At 35.3% G+C, this 22519-nt stretch overlaps 1 protein-coding gene across 1 annotated transcript; it reads right to left on the bottom strand.

Moving 5' to 3' along the window:
- Nucleotides 1–1324: 1324 nt before the first annotated feature.
- Jheh2 (Juvenile hormone epoxide hydrolase 2) lies at nt 1325–22061 on the bottom strand. Its single transcript, XM_073988714.1, has 4 exons — nt 21684–22061; nt 15405–15604; nt 2346–2544; nt 1325–2271 (listed from the first exon to the last, which is right to left on the bottom strand). The coding sequence occupies exons 1-4, from the start codon at nt 21876–21878 to the stop codon at nt 1489–1491; spliced, it is 1377 nt and encodes a 458-aa protein (XP_073844815.1). The 5' UTR covers nt 21879–22061; the 3' UTR covers nt 1325–1488.
- Between the last annotated feature and the right edge of the window lie 458 nt (nt 22062–22519).

Raw genomic sequence — 22519 nt, 5'->3', positions numbered from 1 at the left:
TTTTCCACATTTTTCCACGCGAGAAATATGCAGATTTCCTCCACAAAATCTACAGCCACTTTGTTCACCACATGCACAGCGCAGTTTGGAAGAGAGTTCAATATCGTGGTCGACGGTAGCAGAATTCCGACCACAAACTGCCCCAAAATTTTAGGGGTCACATTCGACAGCACTTGGGGTGCAGATATAGAAACCTTGATAACCATAAAAAATGGGATACATCAGTCTGTGGTAAGCTATGCGGCTCCAGTTTGGTCCCTAATGTTATGTGATACGAATTGGAAAAAGATTCAAACCTGTCAGAATGCCGGCCTGAGAACAGCAACAGGGTGACTCCTCAATTCTTCAGTGGACCATCTACATGAGGAGGCAAATATTCTTCCAGTAAAGCAACACAATGAGATACTTTCGTTGCAGTACTTGTTTGGGTGTTACCGTAAGAGCCATCACCACCAATCACCATCTGTTGGCTAGGCCCGACACATTCAGGCATATCAGATATGATATTCACACTCTAGAGAGGGGGGTCCAACGATACAGGAAACCTGCATATCAAGCAGGTTTAAATAGCATTCACATGGACGCAGTTGCTAAGGCCATAAGCAAATAAAGTGTGAATAAAGTCCTCGGAGTACATCCCATATCTATCGCAGCTGAGGAGCATTAACTGACACGACAAACTAGAGTAGTTTTGGCTCAATTACGCTCGGGATATTGCAGTCGCCTAAATTCTTATTGCGCGGAAATCGACCGCGCCGTGCCAGACATCTGCCGAGTATACGGCATAGGCCCGCACGACACAAAACACCTTTGCAACTGCCCCGCCAGATTGAACAGAAGAACGAACATACAAACAACATGAACATAAACACTGTTACAACAACAACATAAAGATTATGAACTTAGGCCCACGTTTTGGAATAGCACCCATATAACGGTATCGTGCGATTTCAGGAATTTTTAAGTTTTTATGGACATTTTCGTCCGAAATTAGAGGTGAACTTCTACGCCAAAATTGTTTGAGAATAGCATTCATATAACTTAACGCCTTTTGGTTTGTTTCCATTAATATAACATCTGTTCTCTTATTTAAGTTTAGCAAGACCTTCAATTTTAAATTTATAATTGTTGATTTATCTTTCCTGAAAGGTATAGCGTCATTTTTATCGTCGGAACATTATGAATGAAATATTTGCTTTGAATACAAATCCTCACCTTAAGTTGTATAGAACACTACTAAAACCATTTTCTCTGCATCGAATTGAGAGGTGGGTGGTTTTCAAATCTTTGTTTTCTAAATAAACCGAAAATAATAAAATACTTATTTCTTTAGGGGGTTTTATAAAATACATTTAATTCTTTGAACAAACAAAAATATCGTATAAAACTGCCAAAATTAACCAACTAAAACTATGAAATATTTTAATCACATCCACAATTACATTAATAGAAAATAATAATTTATAATTAACAAAATGATGATTAAATTTATAAATTAGCTTTCTTAACGAATTCAATGAAATCATTATACAATACTTGTGGCAACTCCATGGCAGCAAAGTGACCACCATCTTCGTAGTATGAGCTATGAACTAAATTCAAGAATTTGTCTTTCAACTGGCAATCGGTATTGTGCCACAGATCGTGGAGGAAACGAGCACAGCCTGTTGGTGCTTTAACTGCAACCCGATCCAGTTGTAACTCCATTTGGGCCTTAGTGAAAGCTTCGGAATAAAGACGTTGTGAAGTGGTAATGGAATTTGTCAGATAATAGATCATAACATTGTCGAGCAGGCTGTCGAGTGTATAACGTTTTGTAAGTCCACCATCGGGTAAATGTTTAAATTCAACATTAGTCCAGGTGGAGAATTTCTCCATGATGTAAGCAGCCAAACCAACGGGATTGTGGGCCAGAGTAGTACCAATTGTATCGGGTTTGGTGGCCTGCAAATGCATATAACCACTTTCTTCGATCATATAGCCGAAGAAGTCACCAAAAGATTTGAAAAATTTGGCATGTTGGCTCTCGTAGAAAAAGCTTGGGAAGAAGTTAGCAGCAACCATTTTAATCATGCTAACAGGACCCATATTACCGCACATATTTGAGTGATAGCCCAGTGTATTTTCGGGGAAGAGAGAAGCCAGATTGGAACCAACAATGGAACCCCAGTCACCACCTTGAATAACAAATTTGTTGTGTCCCAAGCGCAACATAAGATTACGCATAACAACGGACATCTGTGCCGGGCCAAAGTTTTTCTTTGCGGAAGCCTATTAGAGAAGTGAAAATAACATATTATAAATGTGATTTTTAAAAGGTTTCCTTGTAACAAATTTGAACATACCTGTGACCAACCATAACCAACCAAACTGGGAGCAACAACTTCAAAAACATAATCACTCTTGTCATTGGGTGTTGTCAACAAGGGAATAATGTCATAGAATTCACGCACCGAGCCGGGCCAGCCATGCAACAAAAGTAGGGGCAATACTTTTTTGCCTTCAGTCTTTTGGGGCTTCACATGGATGAAATGAATTTTCAATCTGAAAAATGTAGAAATAATAATGTGTTAATATTTAATTATTTAATGAGATGCACGTTTGTAGTGCTATAATGGAGTCCCACAATGCTACTTTACACTATAATGCTGCCATAAGCTTACTATCACCGTTCATTCAGCATTATTTTAATTAATTTGAAAATGATTTTCGCTCAAATGTGCAAAATTAAAACAAAACAAGTAAAAAGGCATTAAGTTCGGCCGGGCCGAACTTTTCATACCCTCCACCATAAAATATTCATTCCTGTCCCCAACTTTAAGTGAGTACGTTAAAATGTCAGATAATGTACATAAAATGCTTCATTCGGGAGGCCCTTTTTTATGGTGCCTATATCTAACTGTTGACAATTTTTGGTGGGCTATAAATTGGGAGGTACTGTTATATAGGGGTTATAATAAAACATGGGCCTATGTTGACAGTTTTTGATGGGAGCCTAATTCGGTTAAAAATTGCAGCTAGAATCCTCAAAATACCAAAAATTGGTACATAACATGGGAACTTCAAATGTCATTAACAGCTAGTTCGGAGGTATGCGGGCTATACGAAAATATGAACTTAAATGAACAATTTTTGTTGCAGAATTTTTGTTGACTATTAAATTTCAAATTACAGAAAGTTCGTCCAAAAAATAAAGCTAAGGTACGGAAAATCGGGAGGTTTGTTTTGGGGCTATACAAAAACATGGACCAACGTTCGGTTAAACATTTTAAGTAAAATCCTCAAAGTATCGAAAATCTGGAAGTATCGTTATATTGGGGCTATGTTGAAAATTGTTGATGCAGATGTGTGGTGACCACTACAACCTTCAAATGTCAAATTACAGTTAGTTCTGTTAAAAATTGTAGCTAAAATTGCCAAATTACTGAAAATTGGGAGGTACCGTTACATGGGAGCTATATCCGAACATGGACCTATGTTGACAATTTTTGATGGAGAGGTGTTGCGATCACTAAGAACTTCAAATGTCAAATTAATGCTAGTTCGGTTTAATATTGTAGCTAAAATCATCAAATTACTGAAAATCGGGAGGTACCGTTATATGGGGACTTTCTTGACAATTTTTGGTGGAGAGGTGTGGTGACCACTAAGAATTTCAAATGTCAAATGTTCAAACTACAGATAATTCGGTTAAAACTTGTTGGTAAAATTCTCAAAATACCTGAAATCGGGCGGTAACGTTATATGGGGGCTATTCCAAAACGTGGACCAATGTCCACTTGTTATATAAGTTTATTGACATTTAAGAACCCTAAATGTCAATTGATAGCTAAATCGGTCTGAAAATGTAGATAAAAACGTCAAAATGCCGTAAATCGGGGGTACCGTTATATGGGGGCTATACCAAAACGTGGACCTAGGTCCACAACTTTTGTTATATAAGTTTAGTTACACTTAAGAACCCTAAATGTCAAATTATAGCTATATCGGTCTGAAAATGTAACTACAAACGTCAAAATACCGGGGGGTACCGTTATATTGGGGCTATACGAAAAGTTTTGTCACATAAGTTTATTGACATTTAAGAACTTCAAATGTCAAATTATAGCTAAATCGGTCTGAAAATGTAGCTAATACCGTCAAAATACCGTAAATCGGGGGGAACCGTTATATGGGGGCTATACCAAAACGTGGACCTATGTCCACAAATTTTGTTATATAAGTTTATTGACACTTAAGAACCATAAATATCAAATTATAGCTAAATCGTTCTGAAAATGTAGCTGCAAACGTCAAAATACCGCAAATCGGGGGGTACCGTTATATGGGGGCTATACCAAAACGTGGACCTATGTCCACAAGTTTTGTTAAATAAGTTTAATGACACTTAAGAATCCTAAATGTCAAAATATAGCTAAGTCGGTCTGAAAATGTAGCTAAAACCGTCAAAATACCGTAAATCGGGGGTACCGTTATATGGGGGCTATACCAAAACGTGGACCTATGTCCACAACTTTTGTTATATAAGTTTATTGACATTTAAGAACCCTAAATGTCAAATTATAGCTACATCGGTCTGATAATGTAGCTAAAAACGTCAAAATACCGTATATCGGGGGGTACCGTTATATGGGGGCTATACCAAAACGTGGACCTATGTCCACAACTTGTGTTATATGTTTATTGACACTTAAGAACCCTAAATGTCAAATTATAGCCAAATCGGTCTGAAAATGTAGCTAAAACCGTCAAAATACCGTAAATCGGGGGGAACCGTTATGTGGGGGCTATACCAAAACGTGGACCTATGTCCACAACTTTTGTTATATAGGTTTATTGGCACTTAAGAACCCCAAATGTCAAATTATAGCTAAATCGGTCTGAAAATGTAGCTAAAAACGTCAAAATACCGTAAATCGGGGGGTACCGTTCTATGGGGGCTATACCAAAACGTGTACGTATGTCCACAAGTTTTGTTATATATGTTTATTAACACTTAAGAACCCTAAATGTCAAATTATAGCCAAATCGGTCTTAAAATGTAGCTAAAACCGTCAAAATACCGTAAATCGGGGGGAAATGTTATATGGGGGCTATACCAAAACGTGGACCTATGTCCACAACTTTTGTTATATAAGTTTATTGACATTTAAGAACCCTAAATGTCAAATTATAGCTACATCGGTCTGATAATGTAGCTAAAAACGTTAAAATACCGTATATCGGGGGGTACCGTTATATGGGGGCTATACCAAAACGTGGACCTATGTCCACAACTTTTGTTATATAAGTTTATTGGCACTTAAGAACCCCAAATGTCAAAGTATAGCTAAATCGGTCTGAAAATGTAGCTAAAAACGTCAAAATACCGTAAATCGGGGGGTACCGTTCTATGGGGGCTATACCAAAACGTGGACCTATGTCCACAAGTTTTGTTATATATGTTTATTGACACTTAAGAACCCTAAATGTCAAATTATAGCCAAATCGGTCTTAAAATGTAGCTAAAACCGTCAAAATATCGTAAATCGGGGGGAACAGTTATATGGGGGCTATACCAAAACGTGGACCTATGTCCACAACTTTTGTTATATAAATTTATTGACATTTAAGAACCCTAAATGTCAAATTATAGCTACATCGGTCTGATAATGTAGCTAAAAACGTCAAAATACCGTATATCGGGGGTACCGTTATATGGGGGCTATACCAAAACGTGGACCTATGTCCACAACTTTTGTTATATAAGTTTATTGGCACTTAAGAACCCCAAATGTCAAAGTATAGCTAAATCGGTCTGAAAATGTAGCTAAAAACGTCAAAATACCGTAAATCGGGGGGTACCGTTCTATGGGGGCTATACCAAAACGTGGACCTATGTCCACAAGTTTTGTTATATATGTTTATTGACACTTAAGAACCCTAAATGTCAAATTATAGCCAAATCGGTCTTAAAATGTAGCTAAAACCGTCAAAATACCGTAAATCGGGGGGAACAGTTATATGGGGGCTATACCAAAACGTGGACCTATGTCCACAACTTTTGTTATATAAGTTTATTGATACTTAAGAACCCTAAATGTCAAATTATAGCTAAATCGGTCTAAAAATGTAGCTAAAAACGTCAAAATACCGCAAATCGGGGGGTACCGTTATATGGGGGCTATAACAAAACGTGGACCTATGTCCACAAGTATTGTTATAAATGTTTATTGACACTTAAGAACCCTAAATGTCAAATTATACCCAAATCGGTCTGAAAATGTAGCTAAAAACGTTAAAATACCGTAAATCGGGGGGTACCGTTATATGGGGGCTATACCAAAACGTGGACCGATATAGCCCATCATCGAACTTGACCTGCCTGCAAACAAAAGACGCATTTTCCCAAAATTTCAGCGTCCTATCTCCATTTTTGTGGATGCTAGAGTGATTACCACAGACGGACGGACGGACGGACGTGCTCAGATCGACTTAGAAGTTTACCCTGATCAAGAATATATATACTTTATAGGGTCGCAAATGAGTATTTCAATGCGTTACAAACGGAAAAACAAACTTAATATACCCTCCATACTATGGTGGAGGGTATAAAAACAAGTAAGAAATTGGTTTAGTTCGGCCGGGCCGAACCTTTTAATACCCCAACTTCGATTTGCATTGAAGTAAAATTGAACAACTAACTGTCACTCTAACTGAAAGATGTCGATTTCTTTAAAACAAGTTTTAATACCAATGAGACATTCATGTTTCTGCAAATTCAGAATCAGAAATACCCTTCAAAATATGTAAAATCTGGAGGTACCTTTATATAGGGAATATACCGTAATATGAACCAATGTTGATCATTGAAGCTATTCTACCCATTAAGAATCCTAAATACCAAGTAATAGTCACTACAGTAAACTAATCCTTTAAATGGCTTCACAATGGGCGGTAACGTAGTATCTTGGAATCGGAGAACCCGCGTGCATCTATATCCACAATTCTCTGTAGACATGTTTTATACCCATATCAAATACTTCAAATATTTCGGGCTAAAACTAACACCTTCGAAATATCGAAAAACGGGGGGTACTTTTCTGTAGAGCCTATTCTTTGCAAGAAGATTATATATCGAATTTTACCCATTCCTGTAGGATAATGCAGCTAAAATCGGGAGATACTGATCTGTGGTGGGCTACACCTAAACGTGTACCTATATAAACCAGTTTTGGTACTTATGTTTTTTACCTCAGGAAGCACAAAATGCCAAAGTACAACCAACTGGGTGGTCAAATGAGGAAAATACATTCAAAATTCCTTAAAGCGTCGCACACTGGTCAAAACCGCTGATCTTTCCCTTGTATCGATTACAGACACTTTGCAGACAAAGATTTTGTTTTTTTTTTTAATTTTTGTTGTTGTAAATATTCACTCAGTTATTCACTATCAAATACAAGAGTTTTTGTTGCATCAGATTTTAAAAAAATTTTGCAAAAAAATTAACTTCATATTTGTTTAATTGTTAAATTCATTCGTAAAGAAACTGGACAAGATTTAAATTCAATTAATATCAGAGGGTAAGATTTAAATTATAAAAATTAGTTTGGGATCTGGAGGTACTTAGTTATATAGCAATAAATTTTCAAAAAATTATTTTTTTTTTGTGTTTTTATGGGTTGTACGCGCTTGTTCCATAGAGTGCATCTTGTAAACTTGGCCGAACTTAGGTTCGATTATTTTTTGGGGAATTGGACTCTCTGGATACGGAATAACCACAATAGGGCTGCAAATATTTGCAAATCTTTTGATGACTGCACTTTTAAAATAAGGGATTTTGCATAAAATTCATACAAATTTAGCTGTGCATTTGTATGGGAGCTAAATCAAAATATGGACCTATCTTGAGAAATGTTTGCAAGGACGATTTCTACCTCCGGAAACACTATAATTCCACATTATAGCTAAATATGTTATTAAGTATGGGATAACAAGAAAAATTCAACGAATCGGGGGTACCATAAAAGAGGCTACATCGAAACATAAATCTGTGTTGAAAATGTTTTGTAAGAAGATTTTATACAATAAAGTAGTTAGAACTTACAGTTCTATTATTGCTATGAAACTTTCACATTAATACTATGAACAATAATGAAAATTATTTTATGAAACTCAATGAAACTTCTTCATTAATACAATGAAGTCTTACGTTGGTTCAAAATCATTGTTCATTGAAACAACGTAATTTTCTTTCAGTGTTGGAAGGCAAAATATATCTTTTTAGCGTTCGACAGCACATAGTCCATGTGACGCAGGAATTGAACCTGTCGTCAAGAATAAAGCCAAGAAGATCCTATTATTTTATTGCCAATATTGATGGATGGCATGTACCTCCGGTAGCTCTTTCTGTAGACTTGGGTATGTTCTTAAAAACAGTAATTTTAAAGTATATACATTAGATCGGCCAAAAAAAAACAAAAAATTTTTTGATTGAATTTCCTTTCTCCTAATTTGTTTCTATTTGACCCAAAAACCTTATATATGAAATTTTATGGCGATCGGTTAACGTTAACCGGTGCCAACTTAGCGATCTTTCTTTCCATAGTAATTTGTATGGTGCCAAAGGTGCATTTTAATGAAAATTCTCTAAAGGCCGCAATTATGGTCCAATCGATGAAAAAACTTTGCGAGTTCATTGTTATGGCCGTACCCGCAGACTGATTTTTATTTCCATAGGACTTTGTATGGGGCCAAAGGCGAATTTTCAAAAAATCGCTCTACATGCCACAATTATTTTCCAATCGATGAAAAAATTTACCATATCAATTTTGTGCCTAATAAACGAATACTCCTAAAATTCATGAAAATCGGATCGGCTTTTAATATTAGTTATTATAGGGCTCAAAATCGGCCAAATTTGCATATTGGAGCTACATAAAAATCCGATCCGATTTTCACGAATTTTTGTAGGATCCGTTTGTTAGCCTTTAGAGAATTTTCGTGAAAATGTAGCATCACACAATACACAAAACCTTAAAATGGATAAAAGTAATGCAATATGCATACGTTAATATACACCTATTTCTATATTCTATTTTGGGTAAAAGACCCGCTTATGTAAAATTTTTTAAAGAAAATCTCGGTGCGCGGAATTGTCAAAATATATTTTTGTAGATTTTCCTATTTTCAAGGTATTTATATCCACAGTTTTAGTGAATGGATTCGAACGTGGAAGGGCTCATTAGATCCAAACAAACTAAATATACGCGGGTTTCAAAGGAAGTTGAACGACACTTGTAAATTTTACAAAATTTTTTTTTTAGAAAATTTACGTATCAAATTTTGGCCTTTGGGGTAGAGCTGGCAAAAAATCGATGGCACTATCGATAATATCGATTATTATTTAAAAATTCAATATCGATAGATAGTTTTGCCTATCGATATTATCGGATTAACCTGAAATCCATTGAAATAAATAGAAATTTCGCTGCTTTTCAAGAAAATCTTTGACATTTCCGCCATTTTCATCTCCAAATTAATGGCGATGACAACTTAACGATAATATCGATAGCAATCGATATTTTAAACCATTATATCGAAAATATCTAATGTTGGGAATATCGATGGTTTGCCAGCTCTACTTTGGGGTCCTAGTACTAGAATTCTGTATGGAGCACTCTCATGAGATATATATTAAACGACGTAAAATCACGAGTTCTGTAATCCTATTATGAGCTTTGAATTTCTTCTAGTTGCGCGTCCGGATTATTAAAAAAAAATAACAAACCCCGAAATTCAAAATGTCAGCATCAATTTTAGTTAGATGGAGTGAATATATTGAAAAATCATTCAGTTGTATCATGTTGTCCATGGAGTATTCTTTGATTCATTCTTTGAGCATAGGTCCATGAAATTTAAGGTTAAAGCAGAAATCGGAATTTGTTGGCTTCAACCAATTTTTCTCCACTGATGCCAACACAGCTTCCACTTCAATTATTATACCCTCCACCATAATATGGAGGGTATAAATAAATTTGTCATTCCGTTTGTAACACATTGAAATATTCATCGGAGACCCTATAAAGTATATATTCTTGATCAGGGTTAAATTCTAAGTCGATATAACAATGTCCGTCTGTTAAGATAACAAAAAAAGGAAATTAATAATTTGATGACTAAAAAAAATTAATAATTTCCAAAAAATTATTATAAGAAAAAAATCTATTATTTAGGTGTATAACCTAGGTTGAGTTGTGTTGTGAAGTGCTGTCTATTAAGTGTTACAAATAAGTCAACTTTCTTTGTGAAGGACATTAACCCCTATTTAATTGAATTTCGAGTGTAGGGTTGTCCCAAAATTACGTAGAATTTATAATCGTGTTTTTATTGGTTTTTGTGTGGACGACTCAGTGTGTCCGAAGACCCCCTAAAAGAGCTCTGTTAGGAAGGTGTAGTTGATTTAAGATTAAAGGCCAGATTTGGCATCATTTTTCTACGAATTATTACGGGTGATCCGAGCTAATGACTCGGTTATAAAAGTGTTTCCGGAGTTAGTGTTCCATAAATCGACGTGTTCTATGTATGTTTAAATGTTAGGTTTAAGACAACAACAAAAATGATATATGTAATAAATGATTCTCTTGTTTGAATTTTTTTAAAATCGATATGATGTTCTAATTGTTTTTTTGCTAATGAGAGGAAAGTAGGTGAACATAGCCTGAGGCGTGTGTCGGTGGAAAAAGGGGCCCTTATGAAGTTTTTGGTAGTTTGGATTTAAGGGTCAAGGATGGGCGGGCGACGTGTAGGAGCAAATCCACCAAGCTTCCTTGTTCTAGGTGTACCATGTGTTTGTGATCATGTAGTCCTTTATAAATTATAATTGTTCGTCCCCTAGGGCTACAGGTGTATGGGTTGGGACCGCCCTAAGTATGGCCTCCCTGATGGCACGTAACAATATCAAGATACAGCTCGCAATTTTTAAGATAAGTTTTGTAATTTGGTATAGTAGTTTCTATTACTCCTAGGATGTTTGGTGTTGCAAATGGGCCATATCGGCCCACGTTTTGATATAGCACCCATATAACGGTACCGCCCGATTTTCGGTATTTTGAAGGTTTTAGAAGGTTTTTCAGAAATGGCTGAAATTTGGTACTTACCCCCTGTTTTTGTAAAAGTTGTTATACCCTCCACCATAGGATGGGGGTATATTAAGTTTGTCACTACGTTTGTAACTACTCGAAACAATCATTGTAGACCCCACAAACTATATATATTCTTGATCAGCGTACAATTCTACATCCATATAGCCATGTCCGTCCGTCTGTCCGTCTGTGGAAATCACTCTAGCGTCCGAACCGATTGACGTAGGTGGATGAAATTTTGGGAAAATCTATTATATGTACGTAGGACTTTTGGTATTGAAAGCGGGCTATGTAGGTCCACGCTTTCGTGTAGCCCCAATACAAAACGACGCGTGACGCGTCGTCGTTTTAAGGAATTTTTAAGATATTTGTCCCATTTTACCACCGAATTGGTTGTAAATTGGTATTTTGTGTCTCCAGAGGCCAAAAAACATTCCTACCAAAGTTGGTTTATATAGGTCCACGCTTTGGTTTAACCCCCATATAACGCCCCATTTAAAGTACGCGTCATTTTAATATATTTTGAATGTATTAGTCCCATTTGACAACAGAATCGGTTGTTACTTTGTATTTTGTGTTTCCAGAGGCTAAGAAACATTTCCAACGTAAAGTGTTTATATAGGTCCACGTTTTGATATAGCCCCCATAGGACGATATCTCCCGATTTTCGGTATTTTGAACGTTTTGGCCTCATTATCACACCGAGATGGCTGAAATTTGGTATTTAGTCTTCGTTGGGGGTATAAAACTTTCCCCCATAAATTTTTCGGTAATGGTCCACGCCATCATATAGCCCCACATTAATCCACCGAAATGGCTGCAATTTGTGGTGGAGGGTACAAAAAGTTCGGCCCGACCGAACTTAACGCTTGTTAATCTTCTCACACGAACTGTCAAATTTTGTAGATCGATTTAAACGTAGAACTATGATTTTTAAAAGAGGATTTCTTAACTATATATGGAACGCGTCTACGAAATATTTTGTCCGTATGTCATCTGGAGGCTGAGCTATGGATATCTAAATTATTACGAATATAGACGAACGAACAAAAAATAGTTACAAAAACAGGGGGTTAGTCTTCGTTGGGTGTATAAAACTATCGCCTAGAAATTTGTCGTTATAGGTCCACGCCTTCATATAGCCCCCATAGAACGGTACCCTCGATTTTCGGTATTTTGAAAGTTGTGGCCTCAATTTGGTATTTAGTCTTCATTTTGGGTATAAAACTTTTCATATGAAATTTGTCGATATAGGTCCACGCCTTTATTAAGCCCCCATAGAACGGTGCATCCCATTTTCGGTATTTTGAAGGCCACAATGGCGACAATAATCCATCGAAATGGCTGAAATTTGGTATTTAGTCTTCGTTTGGGGTATAAAACCTTCCATATAAGATTTGTCGGTATAGGTCCACGCCTTCAGATAGTCCCCATAGAACGGTACCTCCGATTTTCGGTATTTTGAAGTTTGTGGCCACAATAATCCAACGAAATGGCTAAAATTTGGTATTTAGACTTCGTTGGGTGTATTCAACTTTCCGTTCTAAATTTGTCGGTATAGGTCCACGCCATCATATAGCCCCCATAGAACGGTACCTCCCGATTTTCGGTATTTTGAGGGTTGTGGCCACAATAACCCACCGAAATGGGCTAAATTTGGTATTTCGTCTTCGTTGGCGGTATTTAGCTTTCCCCCTACATTTTTCGGTAATGGTCCACGCCTTCATACAACCCCCATAGAACGGTACCTCCCGATTTTCCGGTATTTTGAAGTTTGTAGATTCAATATTCCACCGAAATTACTGAAATTTGGTATTTAGTCTTCGTTGGTGGTATACAGCTTTCCTCGCATTCATGTAGCCGGGCCTCATGATTTTTGTTAATTCTGAAGGTTGTCACGTCAATATACCACCGTAATGACTGAAATTTGTTATTTAGTCTTCCATGGGGTTATAAAATATTCCAGAAGTGAATTATCAGTATAGGCCTACGTCTTCCTACATATCGACACCTCCAAATAATAGTATGCTAAGTCTAAAAAGTGAGTTTTGCAGGAGAAGCTATCAAAGTTTGGAAATTTTTTTGAACTTCAGTACTATGCAAAGTAAATATTTGTTTATAACTTCTGTTCGGATTGACCGATCATTACCAAAATTAGACAGAATTTAAGTTAAAGGACGTTCGACACCTCCAAATAATAGTTTGCTAATTCTGAAAAGCGAGTTTTGCAGAACAAGCTCTTAAAGTTTGGAAATTTCTTTGACCTTAAGTACTATGCTAAGGAAATATTTGTTTATAACTTCTGTTCGGATTGTCCGATCATTACCAAAATTTGACAGAGTTTAAGTAAAAGGACGTTAAATATAAAAATGTAAAGAACTTGAAAACATGCTAAGTCGACTTAGCATACTATTGTTTGGAGGCGTCGATATATCCGCCATAGAAGCGTACCTCTTGATTTTCGGTATTATAAACGTATTTATTTAGTCTTCTTCTATAGTCATTTTGGGTATGAACTTTCCGTCAGAAAATTGTCGGTATAGATCGAAGTTTTGATGTAGCCCTCATAGAACGGTACCTCCCATATTTCGGTATTTTGAAGGTGAGCCACATTATTTTACCGAAATTGCTGAAATTTGTTATTTAGTATTCTTCATAAACAAAAAGGGTAAATTTTACTTCAATATAACTCGTGGTGAAGGGTATAACAAGTTTGGCCCGGCCGAAATTAACGCCGTTCTTACTTGTTTATAATAAAATGGAATGAATGTTATTTTAGGTATTAATAGGCAAAAGTTCATTCATTCTCACTACAGGAAATAATTTTTGAGAAAAAATGTCAAAAGGTCATAACCCTACTAGTTATTCTAGTGGTTATAGAATAACTAGTAATTCAGTGCGACATGAACTTGTTAAAATAAAGGGTTAGTTTTGTAAGTAGTTACGACTACCAACTACTATAAAAACCCATTATTTAGTAAGGTTTTTTTGCTGGGAAGCGTTTTGTTGTACGCATAAAATGAAATTACTAAGTAATTAAAAATTACTTGTAATCTCTGTTCCTGGTGTTTTTAGTTCAGCAGATACAGCTGGCTACCAACTACAAATATTTATGACATTCAATTTTGCTTTTTTATTGCTTTATTATGGCATAGGATTTCATTATCGAAGGTTTCAATTGTTCCCACATTTGCCAAAAACGACAAGCTATTAATTATGCTAATTTTAATACGTCTCAATTTTTCTACCTTCCTTCCCTATCAGCTTAGCAAATTAACTACTCAAGCATGTTTTATGGCATAACAACTGATTCATGAACAATTACCTATCCCAAAGTTTATAGAATCTTCCTGAATCTTTGATATGTTTCTGCACGTTTCTTATCAGATTTTATCAGTTGTACTTTTGTCAAATCTATAATTGAAATTCAAATAGCGGCTACTGTTTTTTATAGATTGGCGGAAAATATTAAAAATAAAACGTGCCAATTGGTTTACCTGGTGCGAATATAAGCTAAGTGTGTGCGCACCTTGAACTATAAACCACAAATTAGCATTAAATGAACTTATTAATATTTGTATTTATTTGGTATTAAAGTTGTAAATATATCAAAATTGTTAACATATCATATGATTTGTCGTATGGATTAACCTACACCAATCCAAAAATGCATCTAGTGGTCAATGGCCCCACCATACGCAAATGTGCAAATGTCGTAAACAAAGTACACAGATTCTTCCATGCATACAAAATTAGAAAACCAAATTTGTTTACCCTCTTTGTTTATACACTCGAAAAATATAGTATGTCTTTGGAAATGTCGAATTACATGTCTTGTAAATGCGAACATAATTCGTTATTACAGATAAGGGCAAGATTTTTCTAATATTCCTAATACGATGCTTTATTTATATTTGACTGTTATTAAGTCAGAATGTTGAAGTTTCCTATATTCGAAAAATAAAAACAAGTCCTCATCTTTAACACAAAACTCATATTAGCTTTGAAATTGCAACAAATTTGCTTATTTTCAATTCAAAACCATAGATGCATATTATGTTTGTTAAAGAAAAAAATGGAAAAAAATTCAAACTTAAAACACTTCATTAACATGTGGTTTTAACAAAATTAGTCATGACAGATTACTTAACCAAATGGTTCCAACAGCCAACTACCACTACTACCAGTCATTCGTTTTGCTCTATTGATGTTTTTATTTATATATTTTGTCATTTCTCTTTATTAACTGTTGATTTCATAATATTCGAGATTTGAACTTACCCTTGAACTTGTGTTTGGAAATGATTGAATTTTTTCAAATAACTTTCACGTTCCGACCATTTGGCCAAATAATCATCACGCCAGTATTTGATAACTTTTTGTAAATATTTCGAGTTGAAACCATATTCGAATCCGACATCTTCCAATGGATCATGTAGTTTTAGTGGTCGTTGTAGTTGTAATTTAAGATCTTCAATTATCTGGAAAATACGAGAAATAATTAGAAAAAGTTATACAAGTGGAGCGATAAACAAATATTAAGTAAATAACAAAATCAAATGTAGTTCTTTGGTAATTGCATCAGTTGAGAATGACTGGACCGATTTGCAAAATTTTTTTGAAATGTACGTCATAGATCAACTTAGGTTTTTGCGGAAAGAAAAATTGACCAAACCCACTTTTACGTCCACTTTTTAAATATGTTTCATCTACAAAACTACTGAACCTATTTTCCCGAAAATTTCAGGGAATATACAGATGGGGCCATCGGAGAAAATAGGCTACATATTTTGTTGAATTTTGGTGGGGAGGAGTACCTCTCCTATGCACTATTTTTAAAAGTGCTATATTTGCCAAAATTACTTATGTATCGATTTGAAAATTAATTTTCGTGACAATGCTGGTTGTTTCTCCGACCTTTCGTACTTTTTTTGGGGCCTAAAGACCCGACCGGTGAAAATAGACAAGTAAGGACGGCGATAAGTTCGGCCGGGGCGAACTTGTTATACCCTTCACTACGAGTTGTATTGCAGTAAAATGGAACAATTAGTTTCTTTTCGTTTATGAAGATGACTAAATACTACATTTCAGCAATTTCGTTAAAACAATTTGACTAAACTTCAAAATACCGAAATTCGGAAGGTTCCTGTGTATGGGGGCTATATCAAAACTTTCAACTATACCGACAAATTTCTGGCGGAAAGAAGACTAAATATCAAACTTATCGAAAATCAAGAGGTACGCATCTATGGGGGATCTAGGAAGACGTGGACCTATACTGATAATTCTCCTCCGGAATATTTTATAAAGCCCATGGAAGGACTAAATAACAAATTTCAGTCATTTCGGCGGGATATTGACGTCATAACCCTCAGAATTACGAAAATCGGAAAGTACCGTTCTATGAGGGCTCTATCGAAACGTGGACCTATACCGACAAATTTAGAGGGGAAAGAAGACTAAATACCAAATTTCAACCATTTCGATGGGTTATTGTGATCACAACCTTTAAAATACCGGAAATCCGGAGGAACCGTTCTATGAGGGATATATGAAGACGATGACCTATACCGACAAAATTCTGGGGGAATGTTTTATACATCCAACGATGACTAAGTACATACCAAATTTCAGCCATTTCGTAGGAATATTGAGGCCACAACTATGGGAACTATATGAAGGCGTGGATCTATACCGACAAATTTCATATGGAAAGTTTTATACCCCAAATGAAGACTAAATACCAAATTTCAACAATTTCGGTGGAATATTGATACCACAACCTTTGAAATACTGGAAATCCGGAGGTACCGTTCTATAGGGCTATATAAAGGCGTGGACCTATACCGACAAAATTCTGGGGGAAAGTTTTATAACGAAGACTTAGTACCAAATTTCAGCCAATTCGGTGTGATAATGAGGCTACAACTTCAAAATACCGGAAATCGGGAAGTACCGTTCTATGGGACCTATGTCAAAACTTGGACCAATACAGCCCACATGCAATACCAAACACCCTAGGAGTAATAGAAACTTCTACACCAAATTACAAAACTCTATCTTAGAAATTGCGAGCTGTATCTTGATTTCAACAGACAGACGGACAGACGGACATGGTTATATCGACTTAGAATTTTACCCTGATCAAGAATATATGTACTTTATCTAGATGTCTTACAAACGGAATGATAAATAAAATTATACCCTTGGGGGTTATATCAGAACGTGGTCATGTATTGGCCATTCTCTGTGGGAATGTTTTATACCCCTAATGAACTCCAAATATCAAATTTCAGCCATTCCGGTGGGATAATGTAGCCACATTATCCCAAACCTTCATGGATCCAATATAAACACGTGAACCGCTATATACGCCCATTTTCATCACGAAACATCCTCGGAGTAATATAAAGTTCTGTACTAAATTATAAACTTCAGACAGACTCGAATATTTCGATGTGTTACAAACGTAATGGTAGAGGATATAACAACGAAAAACAGCGTTAGGTTTGGACGGGCCAATGTTTTTATACCCTCCACCATAAGTTATATTGAAAGCCGATTTCGGTTGAACAATGAGAGTGAAACTTAAAAATTTGGAAAATCGTGCGGCACCGTTGTGTGGAAGCTATTTCAAATCGGGAATCTGTACCGAACATTTCTGAGCGAAAGTTTTGTAGCCCCAATGAAGACTGAATACAAATTCCAGCCAATTCAGTGGGATAATAAGGCTAAAATATTCAAAATGTTTATCGATAATCGGGGTGTATATCAAAGCGCGGAGCGATATAGACAATTTTCAATACCAAACATTCTAGGAGTAATATAATATACCTTGGGATAAAAAATATAAATATTTACTTAATTGTTGTCTTATTAGGACGAAGGTCATTTATTTGTGAGAGTTTTATTTAATTGAATTAATTGAGCTTTCATGACCTAAGGATTTTTGTATTGAAAAAGTGATAAATAGCGAAGTCCACACACATCCAACCAATATGCTACGATCGTTTCGCTGGTTGTTGTTGTTGTAACAGTGTTTTTGTTATGTTTATTTGTTCGTTCCTCTGTTCAATCTGGCTCTGGGTCTATCTCCAGTTCCAGAAAAGTGGCTGCTTCGATGGGATGTAGCCACAGAACCACTGGAGTTAGATGGGTAGGTTTGGCGGGGCAGTTAAAAAGGTGTTTCGCTGGTGGTTTAGTTCAGCTTATCAGGCACATTTAGATGTGGTGCTAGACAAAGGCTGAGTTTGAAAACTTGTATATATACTAAACATATTGCAAATTTGCAGTTGTGAAGTATTTTTGAAGCCTTTTTACTATCAAGTCAGCCTAGTGTCTCTGGTCTTCATAGAATCCTTCTTAAATACACACACACATATACAATCGAAGATTTTTTTCTTCATGAATTGTAATGCCTTCCTGTTCGGAAGTATGATAGATTGGCAGTGGCTTAGAACGCTAAGACCTCGACAACATTGTCTGCTTGTTGGAGAGGACCCAAGTTCAAACCTCTGCCGGGGCAGCCGGGCTCATGCTATGAATTTTTGTTTAATTGTTGTCTTATTAGGGCGAAGGTCATTTATTTGTGAGAGTTTTATTTAATTGAATTAATTGAGCTTTCATGACCTAAGGAGTTTTGTAAATAAATATTTACTGCTGCGTTTACTAAATGTTTTAGTAATTGAAAATTTTTAAGGATTGCCTAATAGAAATTAATCAAAATATCATTGAAGTAATCAACACCATCTTATAAAAGATTTCATATAACTGCCTGACCTAACCCAATACAGTAGCGATTTCAATCTAAAAATAAACCTTAGATAAGGGAGACAAACACAAAAAATAATTAAGAGAATTAAAACAAAATACGAAAATGTGGGTTAATAAGCATAGATGGAGATTTGCATAATTAAGAGATGGTCGATAGATAAAAATGACTCAAGATTTTAATAAATTTGTTTCACTCTCTAAACATGTTTAGGAAATACCCTAGCTCTTTAGTGAAAGGGTCAGTGAACGTATCGCAAGCAAATCATTAAGCACAAAATTTATGTGCATATATTAGGGTTACAACTTCATTGCAAATATCGAAAATGCCACCATATAGCGGTGTAGAGCATGGACAAATATTAAGAAATGCGTTGTCACTTTTCCCGCAACGATTGTATGCAAGTTTTTCATTGCAGTTATTTGTTTTATTTTTCATTAAGACGAATAAGTACATATATGATCATTCTACATAAGTCTAATACATAATTTTCGTTAAATAGCGGAATAAAAAGAGTTTATTTTAAATGAAATGTTTGTTCAAAAAAAAATAAAATCAAAATTTTTGTAAAGAAAATATTATCAAAAAGGTATTTAGAAATCCATTCGATGCGGAACCATCAACAGATCGGACTAAAACGCGTTTTCATTGTCGGAACAATGAAATAATAATAATAGTCCTAATGTATATGTATGCATGAAATATTCAAGAGAGTTATTTCGTGAAATAACATGACTGTTAATAATTATTGTGTTGATACTACTAAGATAGTAAATAAGTAAGATAGTTATTTACTATCTTAGTAGCAATACACACTATATCTAGCTGAGATTAAGTTTTTAAAGTCATTATTGGTCAGTTACAGTGACTAAACAAGAATCTTTGTCTATATTTTTATAGCTTACGTAGTCACGGAACTTTGTCGAAATTAATAATGCTCAAAATAGCAACTAAAAATTATTTTATTTCTGATTTTCCAAATATGTATGGAGTTGCAAATTTGAGGCATACATCTAATTTTAACATTTCTTAAACATTCCCAGCAAAGACATTATGTAGAATTGTATGAATGTACTGGTCTGTGCTGCAGTCGGACCATGCTATTCGGTCACGCTTAATGCCACCCTAACAATATTAGGGCTAATAATAAATGGTAATGACAAATTTGGAACTTTCCCTATGGAAATTATGTTTTGGCTATTATGGATTCAAAACCATGTCAAGTTCATGACAAATCGTCATAGTTTCAATTGAAGTCATGTAAATATACACACCTACAGCCCATGGTTCAATTATTATGATTGTATTATGCCTACAGTCGTACATATGTATGTAGATATATATGAATGAATGGTACATCTGGCATAAGTATGTCATATAACAATTGTTCATTCAATTAAAATATTCACAGAAGACCTGTAATTATTTGGTTCCACGTTCCTCTTGAAAACTCTTATCCACAAGACAGGTTTTAATGCAGTTGGTTACAAAAAAATTACCAATCAACTAAAATATTCGCCAAGTTGTTTAAGCTAACCATCTGTGTCTGTGTGTAAATATTGTTGCAAAATGCATGAGACACAGAAAATATATTTTGTTGCAACATATTGTGGCATTTTAATTTACCTTTGCACATTAGGGTGTAAACAAATTACAAACAATGACCTTCGTGCTAATAAGACAACAATAAGTGCAAATATTTTTGTACCATCCATCATAATATAGAGGGTATAATTAAATTTGTCATTACATTTGTAATATATCGAAATATTCGCCGGAGACTCTACAGATAAAGTTTATACATTCTTGATCAGCATAAAATTCTAAGTCGATATAACCATACTCGTCTGTCCGTCCGTCTGTTGATTGAAATCAAGATACAGCTCGCAATATTTAAGATAGAGCTTTATAATATTTTATAGAAGGTATTGAAAATAGGCTATATCGGTCCACGTTTTGATAAAGCACACTTAAAACGATACCTCCCGATTTGCGATATTTTGAAGTTTGTGGCCTCAATATCGCATCGAAGTGACTGAAATTCGGTATTTTTTGGGGTATTTCCACGTCTTCATATAGCTCCCATAAAATGGGAGCTCCGATTTTCGGCATTTTTAATGTTTTAGCCATAGTATTTAATCGAAATGACTAAAATTTGGTATTTTGGAAATTTGGTTTTAGTCTTCCTTGGAGGTACTAAATGTTCCACCAGAAATTTGTCGTAGAGGTCCAAATCTTCAGTATTTTGAAGATTTTAGCAAAATTACTCCAACGAAATGACTGAAATTTGGTATTTAGTCTCCGTTGGAGTAACAAAACTTTTCTCCAAAAATTTGTCGGGAAATGTCGACGTTTTGATCCAGTTCACATAGAACGGTACTATCGATTTCCGGTATTTTGAAAATTTCAGCTACATTATTCAACTGAAATGACTGAAATTTGTTATATAGTTTTCGCTAGTTTTACCTAAATGACCATTGTTTAAGCTTCATATTTTCATTTTCACATTAACATACACTATAAGAAAGTTTTTTTACCCGATGCTTGTCTTTGTATCATTTTATCCCTTGAAAGAGACAAACTTTCGGTAGAGCAGAGGCAAGATCGTATTTGTTTTATAATCTTCTAATAATCTATTTTTCATCCCTGAAAAAAAAACACATTTACAACCCTTATTGTCAGCGTAATTCCCCCACCTCTTCCAATATAGAAACTCTTACTAATATTTAAAACAAGATATTCCTGCTAATTGCCCTACAACCGCAAGCAATATCATTTCTAGTACTCACCTCCGGTTTAGCAGCAATGTCGAATGGTTTAATTGATACATCTTCTTTATAGTCAGCACCACTACCTGGTCCCCAATACTCATTGACATCTAATTTAGGCGCAGGAATGGGCATTTTGAGTAAACGATAATTTTGGATAAGGGCGGCCACACCCAAGCAAAGGCCCGCAATTAGAACTCTGATCATAACACCCATGGCTAGCTATGTGGCAGGATGGAATATCGTTTGTCTACTTTACTCGTTTACCTCTTATTTGTTTGCGACCGTTTTCTTGCGAATGAGACGATGGGGGAACACCGCTACGCACGGAGAAGATTAGTACCTAACACTTCGAGTAGGTAAAAACAACTGAAACATGACTTCAATACAGTTGTTTCTGGTTAAAATTAATAAAATAAAACTTTTTTTTTCAAAAAAGCACAAACATCCACACATTGCTAAATACATACACACATGTCTGTATAAGCGGTTTTTGTTTATATTCGCGCGAATAAATTAAATAAGAGAAAAAAAGAGGAGAGTGCCAGTATTTGTTTATCGCCGAAACACATTAGCCATGTTTTGTTGAAATCGCGACTAAAGTTCATTTGGTTCCTTTATTTATTCCTCTTGGAAACATAGAATTTATTCCAACTGAAACTTAATTTACACTAGCTCCTGAAGAAAGTATTTGCGATATATACCTACGTCACATATTTGACAAATGACTTGACAATATAAATAACAGATTGTATTGAAATATGTCTAATGTCAGGGCTGAGCACGCCTATGTGCCAGCACAGAAGCAAGTTGTAGGGATTTTCTGTATATATTTTTTTATATTTTTATAATTTGTT

Source organism: Musca autumnalis, unplaced genomic scaffold, assembly GCF_047663935.1.
Source record: "Musca autumnalis isolate F117 unplaced genomic scaffold, ASM4766393v1 scaffold_5, whole genome shotgun sequence".
Classification (NCBI taxonomy): domain Eukaryota; kingdom Metazoa; phylum Arthropoda; class Insecta; order Diptera; family Muscidae; genus Musca; species Musca autumnalis.
The sequence above is the reverse complement of the archived record's forward strand: the minus strand, read 5'-3'. Positions and strand labels throughout refer to the sequence as shown.